This window comes from Podarcis tiliguerta (assembly GCF_965153285.1).
Source record: "Podarcis tiliguerta genome assembly, chromosome: 2".
NCBI classification, from domain to species: Eukaryota; Metazoa; Chordata; class Lepidosauria; order Squamata; family Lacertidae; genus Podarcis; species Podarcis tiliguerta.
Window position 1 is genome coordinate 15182175 of NC_139535.1, and position 23766 is coordinate 15205940.

The 23766-nt window shown below is 44.3% G+C and overlaps 1 protein-coding gene across 1 annotated transcript; it reads right to left on the minus strand.

Moving 5' to 3' along the window:
* Positions 1-14004: 14004 nt before the first annotated feature.
* Positions 14005-23766, minus strand: LOC310672936 (vomeronasal type-2 receptor 26-like; the record flags this gene model as incomplete). Its single annotated transcript, XM_083430619.1, has 4 exons — positions 14005-14906; positions 15210-15505; positions 21787-21872; positions 23740-23766. The coding sequence occupies 4 exons, from the start codon at positions 23764-23766 to the stop codon at positions 14005-14007; spliced, it is 1311 nt and encodes a 436-aa protein (XP_083286745.1).

The window sequence follows — 23766 nt, forward strand, 5'->3', positions numbered from 1 at the left end:
TGATCCCTCTCATTGTTTGGGTATTTATCTCCCGGGCACTGGTGGCAATGATCTGCATCTGAAAGAAATAAACCCAATGATTTCAATCAATCAATCAATCAATCAATCAAATTTATTATTTATACCCCGCCCATCTGGCTGGGTTTCCCCAGCTACTCTGGGCAACAGAATTAAAATTTAAAAAATGATAAAACATCAAACATTAAAAACTTCCCTAAACAGGACTGCCTTCAGATATCTTCTAAAAGTCACATAGTTGTCTATTTCCTTGACATCTGACGAGAGGGTGTTCCACAGGGCGGGTGCCACTACCGAGAATGCCCTCTGCCTGCTTTCCTGTAACCTCACTAATCACAGTGAAGGAACTGCCAGAAGGCCCTCGGAGCTGGGCCTCAGTGTCTGCACTGAGCGATGGGGGTGGAGCCACCATGTATTTCCCCTTGGTGCTCAAGTAAGTTGGCACAAAGGAGACCCAAACACTGCAAAACACCAGCATGTTGAAGGTGATAAACTTGGCTTTGTTGAAACCCCCGGGGAGCTTCTTGGCGAGGAAAACCACAGTAAAAGAGATGGCCGCAAGAAGAGCCATGTAGCCAAGGGCAGAATAAAACATAGTGATTGCACTTCATTGCACTGCAGAATTGTCTGTGTGACTTGGGAATCCATGTCCAGTTCTGGGAAGGGGGGAAATATTCCGATCCAGGCAGTGCAGATGCCAAACTAAAAGGCAGAACCAAAGAGGACAATACCGTTTGCCAAACTTTTTCCCACCCACTTGCTAATGCCGTTCCCTGGTTTTGTGGCCATGAATGCCAAAAACACAGTTATAGTTTTTGCCAGCACAGAAGAGACGGCGACTGAGAAGATGGTGTTGAAGATGGTTTGATGGAGAAGGCAGGTGACCTTTTGAGGCTGGCCAATGAATAGAAAGGAGGACAAAAAGGAAAGCAGGAGAAAAAGGAGCCTTGTAAGTATTTACATATGACTGTTGTAAACCGCTCTGATACTTTTTAAGAATATGTCTATATAAAATGACTGCTGAAATGTGGCTGAACTACACATCCGACACAACCCCCCTTTTTTCCTTCCTTTTCATCATTAGGTGTTCCTTTGTATTCAGGTCAGGCCTCAGTACAAGGATGTAGCATTTGGGAAGGAAGATGTAACCCAATAACCCACCACTGGAAGCCAAGATGAAATAGACTTGCAAAGCTGCCATGTTTTTTCCTTTGGTGCCTACAAAGACTGGCAAAGTGAAGACCCAAACACAGCTAAACATTAGCATGATCAAAGTGATATACTTGGTTTCTTGGAAACCCCATGGTAGTTTCATGGTTAAGAAAGCAACACCAAAAGAGGCAGTACCCAGAAGGGCTATGTAGAAAAAGGCAGAATAAACTATAGTGGCAGAACCTTCATTGCATTGCAATACTATCTGTCCAGCTGTGGATCCCTTGCCAAATTCTGGGGAGGGGGGATAAATTCCAACCAAGACCAGGCAGATGACCAACTGAATGATGGAACAGAAAAGGACAATCGCATTTGGCAAACTCCTTCCCACCCATTTGCTGACGCTGTTCCCTGGCTTTGTGGCCATGAATGCCAACAGCACAGTGGTCATTTTTGCCAGAGTAGAAGAGAGGGTGACTGAGATGCTTATGCTGAAAGCTATTACACGGAGAATGCAGTTGAGCTTTTGAGGCTGGCCAAGGAATAGTAAGGAAGATAATAAACTAAACAGAAGAGAAACAAGGAGGATGTACGTGAGGTTCTGATGGTTTGCTTTAACTATTGGAGTGTCTCTGTATTTAATAAAGATTCCGAGAACAGAAGCTGTGATGAAACACAAGAAGAGGGCAAAGAAAGCCAGGATAATCCCCAGAGGTTCTTCATAGGAGAGGAAGACTATGGTCTTGGGAAAACATTGATCCCTCTCATTGTTTGGGTATTTATCTTCTGGGCACTGGTGGCAATGATCTGCATCTGAAAGAAATAAACCCTAAGATTTCAGTATAATGATGATGATGATGATGCATCTCTGGGTTATTTGTGGGGCCTGCCTAGTGTTTTTAGTGTGCTTTTTAGTGTGCTTTTATGTGTGGTAGAATGTGTGCTTTTATTTAAAATGCATCACTGGATTATTTGTGCATAAGAATTTGTTCATTTCCCCCCCCCAAAAAAAAAAATCTGGCCCCCCACAAGGTCTGAGGGACAGTGGAGTGGCCCCCTGCTGAAAAAGTTTGCTGACACCTGGTCCAGATGAAGGGAAGTAATAGTACTACTCCATTCTGCTTTGGTCAGCCCCAAACTGGAATATTGTGTCCAGTTCTGGGCACCACAATTTAAGAAGGATATTGAGAAGCTGGAATGTGTGCAGAGGAGGGTGCACAATATGATCAGGGTCTGGAAACCAAGCCTTGTGAGGAATGGTTGAGGAATGTGTGTGTGTTTAGATTATCACTTTTGAGATCTTTGAGATCTAGGGAATCACTAGCATAGTTAAAGTCCTGGAGAAATAGTTACTCATTAGATAATGGTGTTAATGTTGAGGTGCCTAGCACCATGATTAGTACTTGTAATTACCTAGTTCAGCTGAACAAACGTGACTGAAATAATAAAAAAATGTGGAAGGTTGCTCCCATAATTGCTGGTGAATAAAAGGTAAATTAAATACATTTCAGGTAGAATTTTGAATGATTTTGAATGATTTTAGTTCATACTCATGTCCACTCCCCCATCCCACAGATGGCTCAAAGTCTTAGCTGTCAATTTTAGAAAAGTAAATTGTACATCTTTAAAATTAGTAAGCAAAATATGGAGGCAGCGTTCTGTGGCTTATTAGGCAGATATCGAGGTACTGCTATTGCTAAGGGTTTTTATTTATTCATTTTCATAACAATTTTTATTAGTTTTCAATTACAACAATCCAACAATAGCCTCATTATAACAATGCCCAATTATAATACAATTAATAATACCAATCATTGAGATGCCAAATAGTACAATTTGGGTAGCCCCCCGCATGCTAGAATTAATAGGTTGATGATTTTCTTTGTTTCTGCGTTCCTGATGCTAAGGATTTTTAGTCATTTTAGATGAACAAGCTGTAACCTGAGCCCGCATAGAGCAAGACTCTTAAGTGATGCACTAGGAAGATTGCTTGCCTAGAATTGATCCACCAGAACTCCAAATTAATATTGAAATGTGCCTCTTGAAATTCTGGATCAGAATTCAGCAAAGATGAACTTACTTTATTTGCAAAATTTGTGTTCAGACCAAACATGACCATTTTCATCCTGAACCTGCCCCTTGACACGACCCCCGCCCCCCCCCCCCAGATCTTCTGTTCCTTCAAACCCATTTACCAGTATGTGTAGAAATGGTTCCTTGTCTGCACGGGGCACAATCATAGCAGCAAATTGGTTGTCCTTCTGGCACGATCTTGCTGTATCCAGGTTGGCAGCTTTCTGTACAAGTAGAATGGGGCCGTGTCTGAAGGGAATCAAGAAAGGAAAAACCTGTCTGAGGGATTTCCGAAGGTACTATACCATTCTGTTTTCATGTGTCCATTCCTTGCAGAACAACTGGATCATGTTCCCATCCCTGATCTCTAAAGAACCAAAATATATATAAAAAAATTGTCCAGTAGCACCTTAGACACCAACTAAGTTTGTTCCGGGTATAAGCTTTCGTATGCATGCCAAGAGCAAACTTAGCTGGTCTCTTTTTTATGTATCTGTCGACTGCGTCAAATCAACATGGCTACCAACATGGTTACAGGGAACCAGACAGATGGACTTCTCGGTAGTGGCGCCCACCCTGTGGAACACCCTCCCTTCAGATGTGAAGGAAATAAGCACCTATCCTATCATTAAAAGACATCTGAAGGCAGCCCTGTCTAGGGAAGTTTTTAATATTTAATGCTGTACTGTTTTTAACACTTGATTGGGAGTTGCCCAGAGTGGCTGGGGAAACTCAGCCAGATGGGCGGGGTATAAATAATAAATTATTACTATTATTATTACTATTATTATTATTATTATACCTACCTGACTCTAAACAACCAAGGAGAGATTGAGGCTGAGACCAGCTATATTGTTATTTGCTAATTTGAACAGGAGACTTCCAGGCTCAAAGCTCACTACTACATTACACCAGCTTGTAAATTATGAATAGGTTGGATGGCCATCTGTCATGGATGCTTTAGCTGAGATTCCTGCATTGCAGGGGGTTGGACTAGAGAACCGTCAAGGTCCCTTCCAATTCTAGGTTTCTATGATTCTATGAATAGATTCCTCACCTGATTGAACCAACTGGACCACACAATGACTTCCTCGTGTATAGTTAGCTCTAGACCGGAAGATGCTTGCCTCTCCAGCTTCCCAACTTTCACTCTTATGGCAGATTGGTTAGGAAATGCGACCAAATTCACAATATCATAGTCAGCCACCAGCTCCCTGTCCTCATCAAAATACCTCTCATCTATGGTAGCACTGTTGAAGTGGAGCCTTCTCAGAAAAGGGTGAAGCTAGAAAAAGAGAGAGATAAAATGTCAACATGTGCACTATGGGTCAATGAATCACATTCCTTCCTTCTTCCATCCTAATCTTAATTCCCCACCTCACCTCCATTCCTTTAATGGAAACTGATGCACCACCTGGTTGCCTGAAGATATTTAAATGGAAATTCCAGGATTTCAACGTTGGGGTGCTCTATTACTGAGCTACAATCTCTCCTTGTTGGGACAGTTTGCTGCGGCAAGCGGCTTGAGGGGGCCAAAGGCTCAATTTGTGTTGCATTTCTAGGCACAGGTCTGAGCGTTCTCCATGCCCTCCAGTGCTTTCCTTGCAACCTCCTGCCTTTTACCGCTGAATCAGAGCAACTGGCAGAAAACCCAAGTTGCCACTTGTTCCAATTCAGGGCAAAAAAGGGACTCTGACCTCTGCAAAGAAAGAGCTGGGTGAAAAGGGAAATGTGGATGAGCCCTAAGTGAACGAAAGTAGTGTGTGACAAGAAGAAACCCCTCTCTCCCACTCTCCCTCTCTCCCTCTCTCCCTCTCTCCACCCTGTGTGTCTCTCTTACCTGCCATGGCTCTACATTCAGAACATCCTGCCTGCCTTTTTGGGTACTCAACATGTGGCTTGATGCAGATGTCATCAGAGCATGCAAGGCATGCACTGTCACATAGACAGCGCTGTAAACATTGTAGCTCTCAGCAGACATGCCTTTTCCATGCCAATCTGAGGGAAGACCTTCCAGTTTTCCCCTCCTCGTGCATCTTTTCCAAGTTTTCCTCGACCATTTGTGGTTGGGATGAGAGCAGTCAAATGTTTCTGACCAAGCATGATCCAATGAATCTTCATCATGAGTCAAGAAAAGGTCCTGAGATTCCGAACTCTTATTTGTTTGGATGGTGAAGGACAGTGCGCCGTGGAAGAATTTGATATTCCGATATCCAAAAGACGAGCTTAAGGTGAAGCCCCACAGAGCTGTGGAGATCCAGACTTTCCCTACAGAAGCATTGGTTTGACTTTCAATTTCATTTAGTGTGTGTGCCAACAGAAACATTGAGTTGGAGTCACCATAATAAATAATCACATTGGCTTTCCTCTGTGTAAGGTTGGCTTGAAAATGTATCAAGTGTTGTTTTGCACCATGAATTTCATCAGAAGACAATTGTGGGATTCCATTTGTGAAGGCAATGCAAATATCACTCTCAACAAATGTTGCCATCATGGTTTGCAGAAAGTGATCCCCATCACTATTTTTTGGAGCAAGGAGTCCGACCCACGTCCACCTGAAATGCAGGAGCAACTTCACTATCCCCATGTATTGCAGAGTTTCCTTCGGACTCATCCAGTAGGAAGAGGGGAACAGAGTTTTAGCATTCAGAATATGGTTGGCAAAACCGTAAGTGAGCTAGAAGGAGAGGAATCAATGCTTAGTGTTGCAAATAATCTGCAGACATTGCGAAATACAAATATTGAATGTAGCATTTGCAGATCTTATGAAGAAATAAGGATGCCCAAAACTATAAAAGCTCCCTATCCACTTTAACTTCAACGTTCCAAAGTCCTGATATTATTACTTCTGATAATCACAACAACAACAACAACAAAGTGTGCCAACCCCGATAAATAAAAACAGTTTTTGTGCAGTTTTGAAACTCTCAGCTTGGATTTTTTTGTTTTGACAGTTTAACAACAGTGACTAAATGACAAGGAATCCTTTAGCAACATGGTTCCTGTTTAAGGCCTTGCAATGTTGCTCTCACATTTTGCTTTCTAACTTTGTTTATAAATTTCTGAGTCACTGACTTCTTATTTAAATTCACTGAGAATTTAAAGTTTCTTTTATATAAATTTAAAAGAATTTAAAGTTTCTTTTATATAAATTTAAAAGAATTTAAAGTTTCTTTTATATAAATTTAAAAGAATTTAAAGTTTCTTTTATATAAATTTAAAAGAATTTAAAGTTTCTTTTATATAAATTTAAAAGAATTTAAAGTTTCTTTTATATAGGTGATCCCTAAGTCTTCCTAAGTGTACTACAGAGCTGCAAAAGGCAAACAGTGTGAGTTTTGCAACTCTCAGTTCAGATTTATTTGTCTTGACAGCTTAACAGCAGTGACTAAATGATAAGGAATCCTTAGCAATATGGTTCCTGTTGAAGCCTTGCAATTTTGCCCTCACATTTTGCTTCCTAACTTTCTGTATAAATTTCTGAGTCATTGACTTCTTATTCCTCCTCCTCCTCCTCCTCATCTTTTTCTTCATCTTCATCATCATCATCTTTGTCTTCAAGGTAAGAGTTTGGGCCTACTGCTGGCTCTGGGCTTAGTACACCTATACACTCTGTACTGCCCTATTAGATGCCCTAAATGTCCCCTTTGGGACCTTGGGAAGGGAACCAACAATGAGAAGTTTTTCTGAGGAGAATTCAAAGTTTATTTTATACTGGTTTCATCTTCCTGAGTGTACTACAGAGCTGCAAAGGGCAAACACTGAGAGTTCAAGTGTTTATCCCAACTTCCTTGAGACAGACGTCAACAGAAAACTCCCAAACCGAGAAAAGGGTTATCTACTCTTCAACCCCCATTGCCCCTGTTTCAATTACAAGAGTTAAGCAGTTAGATCTGAGATTTGCTCAGCCAGGCCTCCCCTTGTTCTTCATACCTGCGGGACCTTGTAAGCATTTAGCGTGGCTGCCATTTGAAAAAAGGTTTCAAAGTCCCCTCCTTGAATAACAGCCAGGAGCTTGCCTTGCCTTCCACACCTGAAATTAGGGACCATCCAATGCCTGCTAGAGAGCAGGTCTACCGTGGCTTCAGAGGCTGTCCTGGCACCGAAACAATTTTCATAGATGCTGTAGCCAAGGGTGATGTTAGGTAAAAGCTTGGGATTTTCATTGATCTCATGAATGGCAAACAAAATGGTCAGAATGTATTGGTGGTTCCTCTCCCGTATCCTGGAATGAAAAGCAAATGTCATATCTATTGGTGCAATGAAACAATAGGTATAAAAGAGGAATTCCAGGATGCCAAGATCTGTGTTTGGGGCAAGTTCTCTTTGAGAGAATCCCAGCAGAGATTTAGAATCACAAAATATGCAGGAAAGTAAAGCATGGAACTGTAGTTTGTTAATCCTACAAAATATGCCCTTCTAAAAACCTTCCAAAGTTTTCCACATCCCCTAGCATTGAAAAAGATCACCTGTTTGGTAAGTTAAAAATGGTTTACTGACAGAGTCTTCAAATGTCAGGTTTATGTTATTTTCTTTATATATATGATTTTTTACATTAAATTTTCTGTGTTACAATTTAGACTATTCAGTGAAAAAAGGTAAAGGACCCCTGACAGTTAAGTCCAGTCGCGAACAACTCTGGGGTTGCGGCGCTCTTCTCGCTTTATTGGCTGAGGGAGCCGACGTTTGTCCACAGACAGTTTTTCCAGGTCATGTGGCCAGGATGACTAAGCCGCTTCTGGTGAACAAGAGCAGCGCATGGAAATGCCGTTTACCTTCCCACTGGAGCGGTACCTATTTATCTACTTGCACTTTGACGTGCTTTCGAACTGCTAGGTTGGCAGGAGCTGGGACCGAGCAACGGGAGCTCACCCCGTCGCGGGGATTTGAACAGCCAACCTTCTGATTGGCAAGCACTAGGGTCAGTGGTTTAGACCAAGCGCCACCCACGTGTGCTTAAACAGCCGTAAAATATCAACGACTTCCCTTCCTCTCTTTCCATGGTTCATTTTGCATAGCATAAATCCCTGCATATTTTATATAAACTGAACCATTCAGTATTCCATTATTACTTCCATCAAAACCCATTTACACTGTTGAATTTATCTGAATGCTGCCAATGTTTTTAAGTGTACACAATTTCCCCCCATATATTCAATAAACATTTTCCAATCTTCTTTAAATGTATGTTCTTCTTGTTCTCTTATCCTATATTAGGTCCACAAGCTGTGCATAGTCCATCAGTTTAAGTTGCCATTCTTCTTTGTTTGGGACTTACCTTGTTTTCCATTTTTGGGCTAACAAAACATGGGCTGCCATAGTGGCATACATAAATAACCTTTTTTGACACCTGGGAATTTCCATCTGAATTATCCCTAACTAAAAGGACTCTGTGTTTTGCTGCTTCTTCTTTTTTTGGAAATGTGCTTTTAAACTCTCTCCCCCCCCAATTCATTATACATTATTTCCCAATGCTCTTTTACCCTTTTACAGGTCCACCACATATAAAAGATGTAAAGGCATAAAAACTTGGCTTTATTACAAAGTGGTGAAAATTCCTAAATTATTGGTAGAGGAACTCAAGAGATTCTGAGCTGGAGCAAAGCAGCTTAGCCTCCTCACACATTAAGATCATCAGGGAGGCTAGAGGGTAACAAAGGTGAGCTAACATAACAAGAGAGCTTACCCTGTGGTCTTAACCGCTTCGTGCATTAATTAGACTTAAGCATATAAGTTATATGAGGCTGCTTATCACACAATATTTGTCAAGTATATTATTATTATTATTATATTTGTATACCCTATTCCAGTTGGTCTCAAGGCAGTCCACAACACAAGATTACAATATACACAGCACAAAATACATAACAAAATACAGAATAATCAAAGCAATAAACAATAGTAATGTTTACACACTTATAAGCAATACAAAAGTCCCTGAACTATACTCCAACCTACAAATAAAAAGGTAAAGGTAAAGGTACCCCTGCCCGTATGGGCCAGTCTTGCCAGACTCTAGGGTTGTGCGCTCATCTCACTCTATAGGCCGGGAGCCAGCGCTGTCCGCAGACACTTCCGGGTCACGTGGCCAGCGTGACAAGCTGCATCTGGCGAGCCAGCGCAGCACACAGAAACGCCGTTTACCTTCCCGCTGGTAAGCGGTCCCTATTTATCTACTTGCACCCGAGAGTGCTTTCGAACTGCTAGGTGGGCAGGAGCTGGGACCGAACGATGGGAGCTCACCCCGCCGTGGGGATTCGAACCGCCGACCATGCGATTGGCAAGTCCTAGGCACTGAGGTTTTACCCACAGCGCCACCCGCGTCCCTTACAACCTACAAATATAACCATCCAAATTAACATACAACATTTATAAATGATTCAGAACAACCCCACCCTCCAAATAAAACAGCACCCACCCAAGTTCAAACCCCATCCCTGTTAAACACTAATTTTAACACAAGGAGGGGTGAAGGCGCATGTCAATGTTCTACCATCTGCTAAAGAGCAGGTTTTCCAGGGGAAAGCAGTGGGACAAAGACAAAACTGCTCAACTCCATGCTTTTTAGGTACAGGACAAGTGTGGATACGCCCCATGTTCATCTGCCATGCCCCTTAATGGGCAACTCCATTCCATTCCACACACACACAAACGCACACCTTTTCTGTTCCTCCTCCCCAGCAGTCAGCCAGCCAGCATTCTTTACCCACTGAGCATATTTAGTCCTTGTTGGGCTGTTTTAGAATTACAGTCCTCTTTCCGAGTTCTCTGCCATTTACTTGTACTCAGTGGCATAGCGTGGGGGGTGCAGGGGGGGCCGGGCACACCGGGCGCACCGGGCGCAACATCTGGGGGGGCGCGCTCGCACTCGTAGCTCTCTGCCCCTACCTGGCTCACTCACTCTCTCTCACTGCAGTGCTGGCTGTGCGAATCCGATCCGAGCCGCCGGGTCGCCGCCCACTGTGGAGGGGAGGGTGCCAGGCATGCGGTGCGGTGCGGAGAGAGAGCGGGGGACTATCTGGGGGAGGGACAGTGCAGCGGGGGGGGGCGCAAATTACTTGCCTTGCCCCGGATGCTGACAACCCACGCTACGCCACTGCTTGTACTTCTGCAAACTTTTGATGTTCCCCCACGTCTGCTAATGCCTCCTTCTTGCATGGGGATGAAGTCATTTCGCCTTCAAAGGGACTGGCACTCAGAGAATGAGTTCCCCATTAATCCAGGTATTTACATATTACACTAGAGGTAAAGTAGATTTACTCCCCTCTCATAAATGACACTTTTAAATACCTGAGAGAAAAGAGCATATCAAGTAGCTCACAGAAACGACGGTGTGAAACAGCACCTCCCGTTTTGTCACCCAAGCAGGGACAGTGTTTGACCAAGAACAGATGTTTGTTCCTTGGGAAATGGAGACTTTGGTGAGCAGCTTCCATTAATAGAGCCAGATGAATCTTCCATTTTCATAGTCACCTTTCAAGTCGTATTTCAATACTAAGAAGCTTAAGAAACTGATGCTCAGCCCACATACAAACTGCTACAGAGAATAACAGAATTGTCTGAGGACAGTTAAAGGCTAACATGAAGGGAGACTTACGGTTGGAGGTCGTGGGTGGGGTCAGACATGAAAGCATATGATGGATAGCCAGCTGTTCCCACTGGTATAACTCCAGTAATGAGGTAATCTCCAGGACTGTAATAATTATTTGGAGGTGTCAGTAGGCTTGAGTGGTTTACATCTTCATTCATCACTACCCCAAAGGGCAAATGGAGCAATATTAGCAGCAGGATCATTTTAAACACAAGGAAGAGACACCTTCCTTCAATTAACTCTGCAATATACCCAGTCCATGCACTGGCAGAGAAATTTGCCAGGAAAAAACCACGACAGTCTTGCAAGCCTCATCCTGTGTCTAGCTTCTCAGAGGAAGAGCCCAAGCCTGGCTTCCGTGGAAAAGAAGATACAAACATCAGACCGACAGGCTAAATCTCAGCCCTCACCCTCATTACTTCAGTATATTTATATATTTATGCTGCTCTCTTTCCAGATTTGGGGGGTAAATGATCAATGATTCTGGGTTATTATTATTATTCATCCCAAAGTGACCTCTGGGTAAAAATAACTTAGGGACCTTGGTCACAGGAACACACATCAATAACGGTGATTTCGATAATTGCAGGGGACATATGGCCTTCGCTTTGCATACTCTCTGCGGCACATTCACAGGCCCTGGGAAGGAGAAAACCTGTTTGCACAACTTTATGCCGTGCTTTCCCTTGGGGCAATTGAAGGGACGATGAAAATGGACTAAAGTTAAGTGGAGCTGTGGGCAGCTCATTATTCTCCAGTTTTTTTTGCTGAACTACATCTCTGACTATTGGCCAGGCTGTCTTGGCTGGTGGGCATTGTCGTCTAAAGTCAAGGGCACTCCCTAGCCATGTGGCAGATAGTTAACCCTTTATAGTCCAAACTGACACTTAACAGTAGTTTCCATGGCTCTGAATACCCATGCACACTAGCCTTGCATCTAAGCAGTAATTCTCAGTTCTGTCCTCTTTGCAGAGGTGGCAGCAACATTGGGGGGCGGGCGGGTGTCCACACCAAGTATTGACAATATACTATGTATTTTTTGGGATGCAGCCCAAGGAATCAGGGGCAATTGGTAGGCCCCCAGCTGGCCCCAGACCACCGGCCGGTGTGCTGGGCTATCTCCAGTCCTTGGATCAGCATGAAACTGCAGCCCTAGCTTCAGAAGCCTTCAGAAGCTGGGCACATACACTCAGCAGAGTAAATAATGTTGCACAACAGAAGTAGCAGGAAGAGGCTGTATATTTACATGCAGTTTATTCAGCATACATCAGGACAAAAGGAAAACATGTCTTCTCCCCTTCTTGTCCAAAGCAAGCAGGAAGCAAAAGCTATACACAAACGGAAGTTCCCAGCAAGCTGTGCTGGAGTGTAAACAGATATGTGACATACAACAATCATGCCTGTTCTTAAGGTGGAACGGAATATACCAACAGTATTGTCTCCCAATGGGCTACATGCACACAGCCGGAGGTTGTGCCTACATGGCTGCCTCTGCTCATCCTGAAGGTCCCAGGCCTCAGAGAGGTTAGGCTGGCCTCAACTAGAGCCAGGGCTTTCTTGGCTGCGGCTCCAATCTGGTGGAACGCTCTGTCACAAGAGACTAGGGCCCTGCGGGACCTGACATCTTTCCGCAAGGCCTGCAAGACAAAGTTGTTCCACCAGGCCTTTGGTCAGGGCCCAGCCTGACTCCCTCCTCTGGCAACCTGCACAGAATTTTGCTTAACGGTTGTCATTAATTTGATTTTAATTAATTTTTATAATCAAATGTTTTTAGAATGTTGGATTATTTGATTGTTTGATTATTTGATTGTTGTTAGCCACCCTGAGCCCGGCTTCGGCTGGGGAGGGCGGGATATAAATAAAATTTATTATTATTATTGTTGTTGTTGTTGTTGTTGTTGTTGTTTCAATTCTCCTGAACATTTCCGTACAGTCCCATAGCAGCAGCCATCCTGTACATCTGTGACATACATCCAGTGGAGCTGTATGCACATGTTAGCAGAGTTCAGCAGAAAGCCAGACTGTTTAGGAATGTGGTATAGCAAAGTTCTTTATTATTTACAGGAACTTAAAACAAAATAACATGGCTAATGTGAACAGCATCTCTCAGAAACGTCCTTTCTTCGGAGAGAAGAAGAAAAAAGAGTGGAAGTATATCAGACAGACTTCCGTTGCCACACATACAACCGTAAGGAATGTAAACAGAGGATCACATGATCCAGCAATGGGAGAATGAAATACTAATATCCTCCCCCTTTTCATGGCATCCTTGCTGCAGACTTAGCACATTTGCAGCTTATTTGCAAACACATACAGTTGTTCTTTAGTAACAACTTTTGACAACAAATCAGCAGGAATTTCTTTTCCTGGCATATAGGACACATTTATGAGTCCTCTCACGATACAATCCCTTGCATGACATAACTTGATCTTCAAGTATTCGGTTCTTTGCTTATACCCTTCAGAATTAAGCATGATTTGCTGTCCTGATAAACTTGTATAGGACACGACACAATCACCCTCATGTTTTGCACAATTCCAATAACCATTCAACATTCTTGAGTCAATATGTCAGAGCATTAAGTTCAGCTTCACAGGAACTTCAGCTCACAGTAGTTTGTTTCTTGCATGACCAGTCAAACAAACAGTTGTTATATATATATAACATACACCAGAAGTGCTTTTACCATCTGTGGGGTCACTTCCAAAACTTGGATGGGGTATAAATAATAAATTATTATTATTATCATTATAAATTATTATTATCAGCATATATTTCAAGCTCTCCAGACTTCTGATTAGTAAATTGCATTAGTTATGCATTGTACCTTTGTGAGCAATCCATTTTAACCACTTTCCAATCCTTAGCAGTGGACTTGGTAGCATGTCTGCTTAACAGATTCAAGCTAACTGCAATGTCTGGTCTTGTGCATCTAGCAATGAAACTGAGTTTGCCTAAAACACTGTGGAATAAACTAGCATCAGTTAAGACCCTTGCAGTTAAGACCAAAAAAATGATCTCATACTTTTTTAAGAATAGCAGCAATATATATATATATATATATATATATATATATATATGAATGAATGACTGAGCCATGATAATGTAGTCAGTGAAATATATACAGACTGCTGAAATGTGGCTGCCCTATACATTTGACACAACCTTCTTATTTTCTTTTCACCATTAGGTGCTCCTTTGTATTCAGATCAGGCCTCAGTACAAGGATGTAGCATTTGGGAAGGAAGATGCAGCCCAGTAACCCAGCACTGGAAGCCAAGATGGAGAAGATCTGCACAGCCACCATGTATTTCCCCTTGGTGCTCAAGTAAGTTGGCACAAAGGAGACCCAAACACTGCAAAACACCAGCATGCTGAAGGTGATAAACTTGGCTTCATTGAAACCGCCAGGGAGCTTCCTGGCTAGGAAAGCAACCGTAAAAGAAATGGCAGCCAGAAGAGCCATGTAGCCAAGGGCAGAGTAAAACATAGTGATGGACCCTTCATTGCACTGCAGAATTGTCTTTGTGACTTGGGAATCCATGTCCAGTTCTGGAAAGGGGGGATACATTCCGATCCAGGCAATACAGATGCCAAACTGAAAGACAGAACCAAAGAGGACAATACCATTTGCCAGACTCTTTCCCACCCACTTGCTAATTCTGTTCCCTGGTTTTGTGGCCATGAATGCCAAAACCACAGTTATAGTTTTTGCCAGCACAGAAGAGACGGCGACCGAGAAGATGATGCTGAAGATGGTTTGACGGAGAAGGCAGGTGACCTTTTGAGGCTGGCCAATGAATAGAAAGGAGGACAAAAAGGAAAGCAGGAGAGAAACGAGGAGGATGTAAGTCAGGTTTCGATTGTTGGCTTTAACAAGTGGAGTGTCTTGGTATTTAATGAAGATTCCCAAAATAGTACTTGTGATTAGGCACAAGAGTAGGGCAAAGAAAACCAAGGTGACCCCCAGGGGTTCTTCATAGGAGAGAAAGACTACAGTCTTGGGGATACATTGATCCCTCTCATTGTTTGAGTATTGATCTTTTGGACACTCAAGGCAATAACCTGCGTCTGAAAGAAAGAAAAACTTATTTCAGTACATCGAATCTCAATGTTTTTCCTTTTTATAAATGGAGAATCCAAAAACACATCAATCTCATGTTTTCAGGATTGTATAGATTTGGGCGGAATCTCTGGAATTCCGTTGTGTTGGAGGACTGCAACCATGCAAAATCAGCATCTTGAAATGTTGTGTTTCAATTTTGCAAAGATCACTGTATTACTTTGCTAATATGTCTTTTCAGGCTGAACATGGATGCTTTCATCCTCAAGCCCCCGTCTCCCGGGACTTGCTGTTCCTTCAAAACCATTTACCTGTCTGAACAGAAATGGTCCCTTCGAGGCACGGAGCACAATAATAGCAGCAGATCTTCTTTCCTTCTGGCACCACCTTGCGAGCTCCAGGTTGGCATCTCTCTGTGCAGGTAGAACGGGGCGTTGTCTGGACATCAAGGGATGAAAGAGTATTTGATGAATTACTGCTTTGTATATAGAAACAGAGTTTGAAATTATGGCCCAGGACCGCAATACCCCAAGGACCGACTCTTTCCATATGAACCTGCCTGGATCCTGAGATCATCTTCTGAGGCCCTTCTTTGTGCGCCTCTTCCCTGAGAGGTCCAGAGGGTGGCAGCACAAGAACGGGGCCTTCTCTGCAGTGGCTCCCCATCCATGGAATGCTCTCCCCAGGGATGTCGACCTGGCGCCTTCATTATACACCTTTAGGCACCAGGCAAAAACATTCCTTTTTAACCAGGCCTTTGATTGACATCCTATGCCCTTTAAAAATGTGGCTCTTTTATATACTGTGATCATTTTATGTGACCCGGTGAGACCTCCGGGTATAGGGCAGTAAATAAATTTAATAAAGAATAAAATAAAATAAAACAATTACTAAACCGTTCTGTTCTGTTGGGTCTATGCCTTGCAGAAGAAATGATATCTCTCCATGTCTGATGTTCAAAGCACTTCTCCTAAAATATTAACTGTGTTCATAGTTTTCCTATTACACTCAAACAAGGAATCCTTTATCACCTTAAAGTGGGGGGGGGGGACCTCCGGCCCTCCAGAAATTCATGGAAACTTAGCTCTTGGCCATGTTCATTCCACCAGCATCTGGAGGCCACATCTTCCCCACTCCTCCCTCCTTGGAAGACTAAATAAAATAGGATGGCATAAGATTGCTTTGTTTTCCTTTTTTGTTCTATTGAAAAAAAGATGCTACAGAAAGCTTCTTATACACCAGGCATGGCCAAACTTGGCCCTCCAGCTGTTTTGGGACTACAACTCCCATCATCCCTAGCTAACAGGACCAGTAGTCAGGGATGATGGGAATTGTAGTCCCAAAACAGCTGGAGGGCCAAGTTTGGCCATGCCTGTTATACATGATCACTGATATATATCACAATGACCTTGTAGCTATTTTTGATGGAGACCAGCTTCTGTAGTTTGTTCATCGATAGATGTTCAGGCTCACAGTTAGCATTGCTGTGTTACTTTTATTGTTATTAGCCGCTCTGAGCCCTCTCAGCTGGGGAGGGCGGGATATAAATAAATTATTATTATTATTATTATTATTATTATTATTATTGAAATTGAAAGGTCGACCTACCTAGTCTACACTCTCTAAAACAATATGAGAATAGAAATACAGTCCTCCTTTGAAATCTGCACTTCTCCAAAATCAGCAATGCAGTTCTCCAGATAAGGAATGTGGGTGGGTGGGTTGGTGGGTGTACGTACATGCATACACACACACACACACATATATGAAAATATTAAGAATGTATGACAATGAATATGTTAGTAGCAAGAGTGGCTGGGGAAACTCAGCCAGGTGGGCAGGGTATAATAACAAAATCTTTACTCTTATTCTTATTCTATTTTAGTGAGATATACTGTATTTAAGCAAATCTAATGCGCCATCAAATCTAATGCACACCTCCATTTTCAAAACCTTGAAACCAAAAAAAGTAGTTTGCTGGCGAATATAAATGCGCCATCAAATCTAATGTGCAACCCAATTTTCACGATGTAATTTGTCCCAAAAAGGTGTGCATTACATTCGAGTAAATATGGTATTTAGAGGAAATTGCATTGCAAAAAAAAAAGTGAACATTTGGCAAAATTGCATGAAGACATGTGTATATTGGGATAAATTTGTACCAAAATGCTGATAGATTTTCATAATAATATTGTAATTATGCCAGAATTTGGAGAACTGAATTTAAGATTGGAATAATCTTGGAGAACCAAAACTGACAGGTTCACCCATTGCTAGCCACCCCCTACCTGGTTAAACCAGCTTGGCCATACGGTGTCCTTCTCATGAATGGTCAGTTCGACACCCAAGGAGGTTTGGGCCTGCAGCTTTCCAACCTTCACTCGTGCGGCCGTTTGGTTAGGAAATGTGACAAAATTCACGACATCATAGTCAGCCGCTAGCTCCCTATCGCCATCAAAATACACCTCTCCCATGGCAGTACTGTTGAAGCGGATGCTTCTCACAAAGGGGTGAAGCTAAAAAGACAATATTTGCAAGATGGATAAACAATTGCGCATTTCTTTCTTTTTTTATAAATATTTTATTGAGTTTTTACATAAAAAATGAAACAACAAAGAAAGAAAAAACAAACAACAAAAAAAGAACAGAAAAAATGCAAAATTACACAAACACAAAACAGCAAAAAGTATCCACAAGAAAAAACAAAAATAAAAACAATTTTATCTTCATGATATTCTTGCATTTACTTATTTCTCCGACTCCGACCTCCCTTCCCTGTATTCCAAATCATATATTTAATCAGCAAATCCCTTCCCTCTGTCTTAATTAATTTTTGTCTTAATTTTGATATCTTAGTATAGCTTAATCTTCTTATATCTTAAAATATTAAATCTTTTAAATTTTGAGCTTTTTACTAATAACCTTTTACATTCAATCTGATGTCATTCTAACATCCATTGATCTTATAGTATTTCTGTAAATAATCTTTAAATTTCTTCCAATTTCACGTCTTCCTCCAAAACCTTTCATGTCTTCCTCCAAAACCTTCAGTATTTCTAGTCCTTTGGCAGCAACCAATGCAATTCTTGAACGTGGGAACAGGTTTCTAATCTCTGACAGAGGTCTGGGCAGCTACATAATGAAATCCTGGGGCAGTGATTCATGTATATGGTGGGTTCAGCTGGAAGTCTGCCAAGAAGCAGCAAGACTGTGAAAGATTTGCCATATGTGTCTTGATGAACCACAGAATGTAGCTTTTATATGGGTCAGGATAATTGAAAAGGGTTAAATTGTGATAGATCCTTGAGTGGGCATTATATTCAAAGTAATGGGCCCATAGTTATATTCCAATGAGAATACAAATTATAGGCACAGTGCTATTTAGGGGGCAGTCAGACAGTATGTTGGTTGAGTTGTCATTGCATCAGTTAAGAGTCTGAAGATAAAGCTAAGAATCACTGAAAACAGAAGCTGAGAGGAGCCAGCCGAGGTAGGGAACCTCCACTAGAGGGGGGAAATAGGTCAAACCTATAGCCATTTCTCTTGAAGTAATATTAATTTAAAAACAACATGTTCCACCATAGCAGTAGAATGTTTAAAGTGACTGTAAACTATTTACGGTAATAGAACTGTGCACACCATCACCTTCCCCTCCCAATCCAAGATGGTGCCCAGTCGGGTACATCAGATCAGCCCCTATCCAACCCTTAGCCAAATCTCCAAACTTATTTGAAAGCCAGCCCCAAGTGTTTAAAACTCTAATTGAACATGTGCTGAGGAGGGAAGAAAGGGAAGCAGGAGATCCTTTGCCTCCCCCCCCCCACCCCACATGCACAACAGGGTTGCAAAAACTAATCCAGTGATTCTCAATTTTATTTTATTTTTTGCGGTAGTAAGAACCTTCACTTTAAAGCAGTGGTGGCCAAAGTTGGCCCTCCAGCTGTTTGGGGACTACAACTCCCACCACCCCTAGCTAACAGGACCAGTGGTCAGGGATGATGGGAATTGTAGTCCCAAAACAGCTGGAGGGCCAACTTTGGCCACCACTGCTTTAAGCAAAACTTCCATGGAGTCCTCCATGGAAGGGCATGGAGCTATAATCTCTCTCTCTCTCTCTGCTGCATAAAATGGAAATTAAAAATAACTGGTGGAACGCTAAACCCTGGTTATAAGTCCTGCTCAGCTAACCTTCCTAAATATTCACAAGGGATAAGGTAAAGGGACCCCTGACCATTAGGTCCAGTCGTGACCGACTCTGGGGTTGTGGCTCTCATCTTGCTTTATTGGCCAAGGGAGCCGGCATACAGCTTCCGGGTCATGTGGCCAGCATTACTAAACCGCTTCTGGCGAACCAGAGCAGCACACAGAAACACCGTTTACCTTCCCACCAGAGCGGTACCTACCGTATTTTTCGCCCCATAGGACGCACTTTTTCCCCTCCAAAAATGAAGGGGAAATGTGTGTGCGTCCTATGGGGCGAATGCAGGCTTTCGCTGAAGCCGGGAGAGCGAGAGGCATCGGTGCGCACCGACCCCTCTCGCTCCCCAGGCTTCAGGAAGCTATCCGCAAGCCTTGCAAGCCCTGTGGGAGTTCCCACAGGCTCACAAGGCTTGCGGGCAGCAGCCTGCCGCCCGAAGCACGGGGAACCCTCCAGAGGACTCCCCGTGCTTCGGGCGAGTGTCCCCAAGCCTGGCGCGCCCGACGGGAGGTCCCGCCGAGCGCGCGAGGCTTGGGGCGGCAGCCTCCCGCCCGAAGCACGGGGAGCCCTCCAGAGGACTCCCCGTGCTTCGGGGGTGTGTCCGCAAGCCTCGCGCGCCCGACGGGAGGTCCCGCCGAGCGCGCGAGGCTTGGGGCGGCAGCCTCCCGCCCGAAGCACGGGGAGCCCTCCGGAGGACTCCCCGTGCTTCGGGGGCGTGTCCGCAAGCCTCGCGTGCCCGACGGGAGGTCCCGCCGAGTGCGCGAGGCTTGGGGCGGCAGCCTCCCGCCCGAAGCACGGGGAGCCCTCCGGAGGACTCCCCGTGCTTCGGGGGCGTGTCCGCAAGCCTCGCGCGCCCGACGGGAGGTCCCGCCGAGCGCGCGAGGCTTGGGGCGGCAGCCTGCCGCCCGAAGCACGGGGAGCCCTCTGGAGGACTCCCCGTGCTTTGGGCGACTGTAGGTAAGCCTTGCGCGCCTGGCGGGAGGTCCCGCCGAGCGCGCGAGGCTTGGGGCGGCAGCCTGTCGCCCAAAGCACGGGGAGCCCTCTGGAGGACTCCCCGTGCTTTGGGCGACTGTCGGTAAGCCTTGCGCGCCTGGCGGGAGGTCCCGCCGAGCGCGCGAGGCTTGGGGCGGCAGCCTGTCGCCCAAAGCACGGGGAGCCCTCTGGAGGACTCCCCGTGCTTTGGGCGACTGTAGGTAAGCCTTGCGCGCCTGGCGGGAGGTCCCGCCGAGCGCGCGAGGCTTGGGGCGGCAGCCTGTCGCCCAAAGCACGGGGAGCCCTCTGGAGGACTCCCCGTGCTTTGGGCGACTGTCGGTAAGCCTTGCGCGCCTGGCGGGAGGTCCCGCCGAGCGCGCGAGGCTTGGGGCGGCAGCCTGTCGCCCAAAGCACGGGGAGCCCTCTGGAGGACTCCCCGTGCTTTGGGCGACTGTCGGTAAGCCTTGCGCGCCTGGCGGGAGGTCCCGCCGAGCGCGCGAGGCTTGGGGCGGCAGCCTGCCGCCCGAAGCACGGGGAGCCCTCCAGAGGGCTCCCCTTGCTTCTGGCGGGTGTCCGCAAGGCTTGGGGCGGCAGCCGCAGCTGAGGGGGGGAAATAAATTTTTTTTATTCATTTCCCCCCAAAAAAACGAGGTGCGTCCTATGGGCCGGTGCGCCCTATAGGACGAAAAATACGGTATTTATCTACTTGCACTTTGACGTGCTTTCGAACTGCTAGGTTGGCAGGAGCTGGGACCGAGCAACGGGAGCTCACCCCGTCGCAGGGATTCGAACTGCCTAGCAGGAGTGAACCAAAGGATCACGTCCAATGACAAGATGTAGCAGAGTGACATTCCCCATCCTACCAAGCAGTGACTGATTTGGAAATAATATGCGAGGATACAACAGATAATATGCACAAGCACAGTGAGGAACCACCTCTATAGGTGGCTAGTTTTCTTTGTCTCCCTCCCTCTCTCACCCGCCATGGCTCTATGTTCAGAAGGTCCAATCTGCCTTGTTCTGTAGTCATCACACGGCTAGATGCAGATGTCATCAGAGCATGGAAGGCATGTGCCATGACATAGACAGCACTATAAACAACATAGATCTCTGCAGACATGCCTTTCCCAAGCCAAACAGCTTCCATTTTCCCCTTCCCCATGCACCTTTTCCAGGTTTCTCTTGACCATCTGTGTTTGGAATGAGAGCAATCAAATATTTCTGACCAAATCTGATCGAAAGAATCTTCATCTTGAGTCAGGAAAATGCCCTGGGATTTTGAACCCTTCTTTGTTTGGATGCTGAAGAACAACGCACCATGGAAGAATATGACGTCCCAGTACTCAAATGATGTGCTTAAGGTGAAGCCCCACAGAGCTGTAGAGATCCAAACTTTCCCTACCGGGGCATTGATTTCTAGTTCAGCTCTGTACAGCACATGTGGCAACAGAAACATTGTGTCAGAATCTCCATAATAAATAATCACATTGGCCTTCCTCTGTGAAAGAAGTGCTAGGTATCTTAAAAGTGTCTTCTTTGAAACACGAAGGTCAGAAAATATTTGTGGGATCCCAAAGGTGAAGGCTACGCATATGCCATCCCTAAAGAGCATCGCCTTCATCGTTCTCACAAAGAGATTTCCACCTTCATTGTCTGGAGCAAGCAGACCAACCCACGTCCACCTAAAATGCAGCAGCAGCATAGCTATCCCCCTGTACTGTGGAGCTTCCTTTGGGCTCATCCAGTAGGAAGAGGGGAAGTGAGCTTTCTCACTCAGAATACGGTTGACAAAACCGTAAGTGAGCTGGAAGAGAAAGGAAAAAAATCTTTAGCATTGGAAATGATGTCCAGAGATTGTGGGAGATTTGCAGGCAAAAATCTAAGAATGTATATTCTTGTTAATTAGTAAGCCTAGAGACATCACCTTGCCAACAAAGGTCCGTATAGTAAAAGCTATGGTTTTCCCAGTAGTGATGTATGGAAGTGAGAGCTGGACCATAAAGAAGGCTGATCGCCGAAGAATTGATGCTTTTGAATTATGGTGCTGGAGGAGGAGACTCTTGAGAGTCCCATGGACTGCAAGAAGAACAAACCTCTCCATTTTGAAGGAAATCAGCCCTGAGTGCTCACTGGAAGGACAGATCCTGAAGCTGAGGCTCCAATACTTTGGCCACCTCATGAGAAGAGAAGACTCCCTGGAAAAGACCCTGATGTTGGGAAAGATGGAGGGCACAAGGAGAAGGGGACGGCAGAGGACGAGATGGTTGGACAGTGTTCTCGAAGCTACCAGAATGAGTTTGACCAAACTGTAGGAGGCAGTGGAAGACAGGAGTGCCTGGCATGCTCTGGTCCATGGGGTCACGAAGAGTCAGACACGACTAAACGACTAAACAACAACAGAGGCTAACAACCACAGAGCTGTAAATTTCTAGGTAGGCAGACTCAAACCATAGGAATGCAACTGGTAGAGAGAGAGAGCTCTGTGTGGTTTCAAGGTGAAAGAAAAGAAAGATTGAAACCCTTCTCCTTCCTGTTGCTCACTTGCTCTTTTTCCTTTTATACCATGTCTTCAATGGAGATGGATGGATGTTTATGCTCTTCCACAGCTTAGACTCCATTTTAGAATTCAGCTATGTACAGTGGTACCTCAGGTTACGGACGCTTCAGGTTACAGACTCCGCTAACCCAGAAATAGAACCTCGGGTTAAGAACTTTGCTTCAGGATGAGAACAGAAATTGCACGGCGGCAGGGGGCAGCCATTAGCTAAAGTAGTGCTTCAGGTTAAGAACAGTTTCAGGTTAAGAACGGACCTCCAGAACAAATTAAGTTCTTAACCCGAGGTGCCACTGTATTTTGTAACCTGGAAGTATTTTTACCTGCATTATTTTTGCTCCTGCTGTTTGCTGAAAATGAGCACAAGAAATTAAATAAGTAAACACTATCTTTCATTTACTTTACAGTCTGTGTTGTGGTTCTGTGTTGTGGTTAAGCAGGGAGAGAAGGGGAAACCAATACATAGTTGGTTAGCTGGACTTGCTCAAAACCAGGCTGTATAGCCTAGTTCTCATGCTTTTAATTTTGCTGCCAAGGATGGGATTTCAAAACTCTCTTCAACCCCACTGCTGCCAGGAGAGATAATTTGTAATTAATATATCCTCCTCTACCTACTCAATCCATCCCACAAGACAGTTTGCCATCCTAAAATAGCTTCCACTCAAACTCAGATATAAGTCCCACTGAATTTTTTTGGAGTTACTGCCAGGTAAGTGGATTTAGGATCATTGGCATTTATTTTCATTCAGTGTACATTTGGCTCCCTTGGCAATTTTGTGTGTGTGTGTGTGCGTGCATGCAAAAAAACCTTCCATCTGTGTGGTCCAACAAGTTGGTATCACCTGCACTGTGTATAAACATTTTCAAACTTAAATACTTTTACTCTATTTTTAACAATTTATATGATTTTTCTATATCACACAGAATGTGAAGTGTGTGAGTACATGTGTTTATCACAACTTTTTAAAACTGAGTAGTGATTTTCATTATTGTTTTGTTCTGCTTTGGAATATTATATTGCTTTTATACCACCCTGACATTTCATGTGAAAGCTTTCAAGTTTAAAAAGTTGGATCTGAGATTTGCTCTGACAGGTCCCCCCCCCCCTTCTCCATACCTGGGGGATCTTGAAGAGGTCTAGCAT